The 7,484-nt window shown below is 45.7% G+C and overlaps 1 protein-coding gene across 4 annotated transcripts; it reads left to right on the top strand.

Moving 5' to 3' along the window:
- The first annotated feature begins 261 nt into the window (after positions 1 to 261).
- LOC110713234 lies at positions 262 to 2,540 on the top strand. 4 transcript variants are annotated; one of them, XR_002509827.1, is made up of 4 exons: positions 262 to 547; positions 1,507 to 1,565; positions 1,633 to 1,992; positions 2,123 to 2,540. XR_002509827.1 is itself a non-coding variant. In XM_021891694.1 (3 exons), the coding sequence occupies exons 2-3, from the start codon at positions 1,732 to 1,734 to the stop codon at positions 2,192 to 2,194; spliced, it is 333 nt and encodes a 110-aa protein (XP_021747386.1). In that variant the 5' UTR covers positions 269 to 547; positions 1,633 to 1,731; the 3' UTR covers positions 2,195 to 2,540. The 4 variants fall into 4 exon arrangements, 3 of the variants coding, with proteins under 3 accessions (XP_021747386.1, XP_021747384.1, XP_021747385.1); XM_021891694.1 differs by lacking the exon at positions 1,507 to 1,565 and having other exon boundaries at positions 269 to 547; XM_021891692.1 differs by having other exon boundaries at positions 269 to 547; positions 1,507 to 1,992.
- The last annotated feature ends 4,944 nt before the right edge of the window (positions 2,541 to 7,484 follow it).

The following is a 7,484-nucleotide window of genomic DNA, read 5'->3' as shown; positions in this document are numbered from 1 at the left end:
CGCAGTTCACCACGCAACACCAACTACAACTCATGGAAACCTCCACAACCACCTGTCCGCAACCACTCACGCACTTCCCCTGTTCCCCAACACACAACCAGCCACTAGTTCAGCTCCCAAAGTAGCCACCAATCAGCCACCATCACCACTCACGCACCTCCTTTCCTCGAGGGCGTCCTGATGGAAGTTGGTTATGCATGAGGAAGTGTAGACAAGGGGCAAGGTCGTGAATTCGGTGGGACTTTGATCACTTTAGTGGAAATCCACATCAGCACACGTTATACAATATGTCAAGCCGTTTGAGATATATTTGTGTATTTGTGGTCGTGTATTGTATACATGTTTTATTAAACTGAATTCCCACTTTTAAATCTCCTTTACTCTCTCTCTCTCTCTCTTTTTCTGTCATGTACACTCTCTTTCGCGCTCTCTGTCTTTCTCACTCTGCAGTTAAACTGAATTTTGCTGCTTTGAAGTTCCATTTTCGCTTCATTCAATCTCGTTGGTTCGAAGATCTAACACCCTTTTTGATCTAAAGAGGCGACAAGTAAGTACATATAGTTATATTGAATGAGATAATTAGGGTTTTGTGGTGAATTGCATTGGGGTTGTTGAAGATGTGCTCTTTGTATTGATTTTTTGTTTACAATTGCGATTTGTTTTAGGGTTCTTATGTTGATGGGTGTTAGGGTTTTGTGTTGAATTGGATTCAGGGTTATTGAAGATGTGCCTTTTGTATTGATTGTTTGTTTAAAATTACGTTTTCTGTTAGGGATCGTATGTTGCGGGAGGGTTAGGGTTTTTGTAAAAGTTTTGGTTTTGTAGTATAAGAATTGGTTTTTGTAAATGAATTGAGGTATATGTATTGCGCATGAATTTAGTTAGGATTGTAGTTGAATTGACTGCAGAGTTGTGGTTTTTGGTTTTCAGTCTAGGTTTTCTGTCTTGGTTTTCTTTCCAAAGTAGTTTAGGTTTCGTGTACAATGGAGAAATCTTAGAGAGGTACTTTCTCGGGTTCTTTCAATGGTGTTCTTCTAGTTTATGGTGAACTCTGTGGAATGAAGTGGGTTTGTATGTGGTTTTGATGATGGTGTCTGATGTGGGTTTTTGATGTTGATGTTATTGCTATATGTTTAAATTAATAATGGTAGAAGAGTTGATTAAAAAGTAAGTGGGTTACAGGAGCGGTTTTATTGTGGTTATCTTGTGGCTGAAGAGTTGTCCTAATTGAGTTTTGTTTTAAAAGAAATCTTTGGATGGTTTATCTCTTGTGGGATAACTTGTAAGTGGGGTTATTTATTATGTGAGCCTAGTCTAAAAGCTGCATTATATGTTTTGATGGTTTTTCTCATGTGATGGGGTTCGTAGATTGATGTAGCTCATAAGTATCTTTATGCTCTTGCATTCTGTTGTTAGATTGATGTAGCTCATAACTTTGTTGATTATTGTGTTAGTGGTGGTGAAGTGTATGTTAAATGAAAATTAATGCTTCTTTCTTTGACACAGCCATCTGACCATTAATGATGAAGAAAAAGCCATTTGTTCGGGATTTCTCTTGGAAAAAGGTGGACTCTGTTGTTGGTTAACCACCTGCAACATTATAAGCTTATGTTGGAGTATGTTTTTTGGCAGGGTTATTTGAAGCCTTTTGGAACATCAAAAGTTGTGAAAGCTGAGTCAAAAGCCCCTACAGCTAAGGAAAAGAAGAATTAGAGGGTAGCTAAAAAGAAAATGATTGCTGAGGAAGAGGATGCTTATGTATCTGGTTCAGGTTTGACTCAATCGGAGTACGATGATGATGGTAAATCTAGCGTAGGGGTAGGGACATTAGACAGTATGCTGATGCAGTATTTTAAGAGTAAGGGTAAGAAAAGGAAGAAGGTTGCTTGTGACGCAGGAGGATCCAAGAGGAGGAAGTTGGCAATATCCGAAGGACAGAAAGTCTGTGAAAGGGGTGAAGTGCTGATGACTCATTTTGAAAATGTTGGGAAGGTGTCAATTTGTGATTTATTCTGTTATGCTATCATTGATCAAGTACTTGCGTAGAGTTAGTTTTGCTTATAATATGCATGCGATGTGTGATTTGCTAACCTCATTATTTCTCTTTTTTTTTGTTACACAGCCTCCAAACATTGTTTGTAGGGTAGAATCTTTTTGCGAAGATGTGGACAACATCAGATCTGATGAACGTTAGTTGAACTTGGGGAAAAGCATGGATTTTGGAAGTCTGCTCAGGCTGGATATGAAGAACATTCCTCGCCAGTTTTGTTATTGGCTCATGACTAGAGTGAGGAGTGAGGGGACCCTAACGTTTGTTGATGGTGCAGTTTTGCCGCTGGATCCAAACAAAGTGTCTTCAATCCTTGGAATACCGATGGGGAAAAGGCCGATTCCTAGAGGGGTGGATATGGATTTTGTTGAAGAGACAGAGAAGGTGAATAGGATTATTAGTAGGTATGGTGTCGGGGTTTTTAATGTTCAACAGACAGACACGTATGTTTGAGACATGTTGATTGTTAATGATATTTGAAATTGATTTGTGTATGTGTGCCAGGAAATAGTTTTTGTGTTTGCTCACACCTTTTTATAGTCCTGCTTTCTTTTTCATAGCAACTCCCGAATATATCCTCTTAAGATTAATAGTAATAAGTTTTTGCATTTTCATATCAACTTCTGTGGTGTCCTAATGCTTGCATGTATCAAACATTGTGCCTGTTGTTTAGGGTAATTTTATCCCGCCACGTGGTCCAATCAGAGGATGACACGTGTCAGCCCCAGGATGGCCCAAGGTGGACCTGTCCCTGCTTGACATGTGTCACTCCAGAAACCTGGGAGGAATGGCGGCCTTCAGGCCCAAATCCCGAGAAAGCCGCAATGCAGCGCAGCCCACCAATGATTAGGGTTTAGTGACCTAATCATGGGCACAAATCCCGAGGACCCTATAAATAGGGAGATTCCCCTCTTTTGGAGGGCACGTTTTGACCATTTATTACACACTGTCCCTGTGATAGAGACATCAGAGCTTGGAATCCGAGTAGATACCCACCTAAATTTCCGCACCTTTTTCTCTCCCTTCAAGTTACTAACTTATTCGTCGGAGGCGGAGCACCACCCAACCGGTGTCTCCGTTTGTTTTGCAGGTACAGGCCGCACCGGATCAGTGTTCGTGTTGTAACTCTCCCAAGGGACAAACACACCCAAAACATTTGGCGCCGTCTGTGGGAAGAGTACCTCGAAGATGGTTCAAGAATCTGTACCACCTCCTAACCGTCTGGGCGATGACCCATAAGTTTTTACAGACCAAGAGGATGAAGATCCTCAGGTCGAAATTTATACAGCCGATGATGGCTCTCTGAAAACCAAGCGCATTCGGCTTAGAGAGACTCTGGAGCGGGGTGCCTCCCAGGCAGGTACAAATCGACCTCCTCGTCAGCCGGAAGGGGAGACCCATACGGTAGCTGGATCAGCACCTGTCACCTGAGACAAACTCATGAGACTCATGACAAGTTTCAAGGGTGAAATTAAAGAGCTGATCAATAAGAGTCGGGCTGGCCCATGTAGGGGTCAGACGGCCAAGAAGACTCCTCTGAAAAAGGAGAAGTCAGTCAGAGATCGGCAGCCCATTCCTCATCCAAAGGAGAAAGCAGCCGGGACCATTGACTGGTCTAAAATTCTTCATCCTAAGAGGAATACCAACGATACCCGCCGGACTCAACAGCCGGTGGGAAGTAAAAAATCAACTCTTGATGCCCAGGAAATTATCAACCGGAAGAGAAATCAACAGTTGTCTGAGTCGGCTTTCACGTCGAACTTTCCTGACAACTTCAACAACACCTCTGCAGGGAATGCACTTTCCCTGCATGAGAGTCAGACAGGCGGTAATACCGTCCATTTTGTCCCTCAGATGATTGGAACTGTACCGTATGTACCTACTCAGGTCTACGGTCAGTATCCCCCTCACTTCATGCAGCCAGCCCTCTTCGGAGGTCAGGCGGCATATCAAAATGTCCAGCCATTGGACTGGCAGCTCCGTCTGCTTCGCCTGGGTGAACAACCTTTTGCGTTCACCCGGGAGATAACCGAGGCGGCACAGCCGGCCAAGGTTAAAAATGTGTTGGTAGGTACCTATGATGGTACCACCAACCCGGAAGATCACCTCATGGCTTACACCAACCTCATGTACTTACAGGGGTTGGATGATGCCACTTGGTGTCGATGCTTCCCGGCTACATTGAAGGGCATTGCCCATCAATGGTTTGGCAACTTGCCAGCCGGGTCCATTGACAGTTTCAGGAAGCTCGCCTTCCTGTTTGCTTCCAACTTCTCAATGAACATCCCTGCTAAGAAAAAAAGTCTTGACTTGAGCACCGTTAAGCAGGGAGAGATAGAAGGGTTGCGCTCCTATGTGAGGCGGTTCAATATGAGCAGAATTCAGATTCTAGGACTGTCTGATGAAGTAGCTTTTACAAAAAATTTTAAGGGTCTGAGAGACGGGTCGACCTAGTCAGAAAAAGGGCTTTCACCTTACAGGCGGCCCTGAGGGAGGCAAAAATCGACATTCAAGCGACCGACCTCTGCTCGCCTGGTAACCAGTCGGACTCCAAAAAGTCCGACAAGCATAAAGACAGCCGGCCTGCTCAGCCCGCCAAAAATAAAGAAGAGAGCAAGAAAAGAAAAGAAATCTGGGCGGTTAGTGACTCTGACGAGCCGTCCCAGAAGAAAAAGAAAGAGTTTAAACCGTACGTCCCTAAGTACGAGTTTAATAAGGACTGACACTCCATCCTCATGGAAATTAAGGACCGGCTGTCCCTAGAGAAGCCGAATCCAATGAAAAGTTCCATTTAATCAAGGAACAAGAACAAATTCTGCCAATACCATGAGGAAGTTGGCCATGGTACCAACGACTACTTCAGCCTTCAAAGGGCGTTGGACCGTCTGGCTGACAAGGGGATGTAAAAGTCCTACACTTCTAAGTCCCCAGCCGGGGCAAAAAAGAAGAGTAAGGGTCAGTCCTCCAAGACTACCCCCAGCCTGCTAGTAGCTCGGATACCGATAAGGAGCCGGTCTACACAATAGCAGGCGGGTTCTCATGTGGTGGCCCTAACATTCGGGGCACCAAGAGCCATCTTCGAAAGATGGACAAAGATGATGATGAGCAGGCGTCTGCAAGCTCCTCCTTCCCGGACGTCTTGATCACTAAAAAGGACAGGGGCAACGTCCGCCGTCCGCATGATGACCCGGTCGTCATTGAATGTAAGGTTGCCAACCAGCTAGTTGGATGGATCCTTATTGACACCGGCAACTCATTAGACATCATCAGCCCCCGATGCCTACAAAAGCTGAAATACAATGTCAGCAGCATGCATCCGGTCACCCGCCCCTTGGTTGGTTTTGGGGGTGGGATGGTCTACCCAGCCGGAAGAATTGACTTACCCATCTGACTGGGGGAGAAAGGCCAAGGATGACATATTGTCGTCAGATTCTTGGTCGTTGAGGAGTTGACCGCCTACAACATTATCCTTGGCCGGCCAACTCTCAACGAATCCAAGGCGGTAACCATCCCGTCTCTCATGCTCATCAAGTATGCGAGGGATGACGGCTCTGTTGGTTCCCTTAATGGGGATCAGAAGACGGCCCGAGAGTGCTACCTCTCAGCCGTCAAAAATACTGTGGCTCCAGGCGGCCAGGAACCAATAGACCTTGACAATGTCAAGGATGCCGACCCAGTACCTTCCCCACCAACAGTCGCGAAGAAAAGAAAGGCACCTCTGCTGGTGGAGGTGAAGAAAGAGAAAACATAGTAATCACTGACCGTGGGTCAGACGAGCTTCGTCCCCAACCGGCTGGTGAAAACATTGTTCTAGTTTTTGATGACAGCCGTCCAGAACGTACTGTAAAGGTTGGAACGGTTGCTCATGCTACCTTGGGTGAAAGCTTGTACCTTTTGCTGAAGGAATTCAAAGACATTTTTGCCTTTGAAGTGGAAGAGATGTCAGGCGTCAGCCCGGATCTCGCTGTCCACAAACTCGCCGTGGACCCCAAAAAGAAGCACATCCGGCAAAAGAAAAGAAACCACAGCGAGGAAAGAAGTTAGGCGGCAGCTGCCGAAGTAAAAAAGCTGCTAGACGCCAGGTTCATTCGGCCTTGTAATTTTCCCGACTGGGTGGCCAATGTGGTCCTTGTTAAGAAACCGAATGGCACCTGGCGCATGTGTGTTGATTACACAGACCTCAACAAGGCGTGTCCAAAGGACAGTTACCCGCTTCCAAAGATCGACAGTCTGGTCGACTCTACAACCGGTCACGCCTTGATGAGCTTTATGGATGCCTACTCTGGCTTCCATCAGATACCCCTCTGGAAGAAAGATCAAGAGAAGACGACCTTCTTCACTGATTTGGGGTTATTCTGTTATACCGTGATGCCGTTTGGCTTGAAAAATGCGTCTGCCACTTTCCAACGGATGATTAATACGGTCTTCATTAATCAAATTGGGAGGAATGTGGAGGCGTACATTGATGACATGATAGTCAAATCCAAGCTACAGGCGGATCACCTTGCTGATCTCCGAGAAACATTCACCACCCTCAGGCGGCATAAGGTCATGTTAAACCCAAAGAAATGCGTCTTTGGTGTTGAGTCTGGGAAGTTTCTCGGATTCCTGATTGATCAAAGGGGGATAGACGCTAACCCCGAAAAGATACAGGCGGTGATTGACATGAAGTCACCCCGTTCTGTCAAGGAAGTTCAGAGACTCACCGGTTGTCTGTCCGCCTTGGGGAGGTTCCTCAGCCGGTCAGGCGACAAATGCCTTTACTTCTTCCAAGTAATCAGGAAGAAGACCAGGTTTGAATGGGAGGGACGATGCTGAGACGGCATTCCAGAAGTTAAAAGAACATTTGCATTCCAGAAGTTAGCTGACTTCATTGTTGAAATGACTCGTCCGTTGGCTCCGGATAATCTCGATCAGGTTAGGAAATTGTATGTAGACGGGAGCTCTACAAAGAACGGCTATGGTGCAGGTGTAATATACGAGTCTCCTGAAGGGGACAAATTTGAGTATGCACTACGCTTCAAGTTTCAGGACTCTAATGAGGCGGAATATGAAGCCTTTCTAGCCGATATCCGTATGTGTAAGGCGGAAAGGGCCATGAAAATTGACGCCCACTCTGATTCACAATTGGTCGTTAGCCAGTATGAGGGAAAATATGAGGCAACTCATCTGGCAATGATCAAATATCTTCAGGCAGTCAAAGAAGAGGCTGGGGCACTTGAGGAATTCCGTCTGAAGCAAGTTCCTAGGTCGGAAAACAACCAGGCGGATGCATTGTCAAAACTGGCTGGGGCACTTGAGGAATTCCGCCTACCATGATACGCCTCGGTCAGTATTTTGGAAAGTTCTTGAAAAAAGAAGCATCTATGAAGATCTCATTGGAATTCTAGATCGAAGCTCTACCTGGATGGATGGCATCCGGGCCTATCTTTCA

Source organism: Chenopodium quinoa, unplaced genomic scaffold (genome assembly GCF_001683475.1).
Source record: "Chenopodium quinoa cultivar QQ74 unplaced genomic scaffold, ASM168347v1, whole genome shotgun sequence".
Classification (NCBI taxonomy): Eukaryota; Viridiplantae; Streptophyta; class Magnoliopsida; order Caryophyllales; family Amaranthaceae; genus Chenopodium; species Chenopodium quinoa.
Note: the sequence above shows the minus strand (reverse complement) of the source record. Positions and strands in the feature narration are given on the sequence as shown.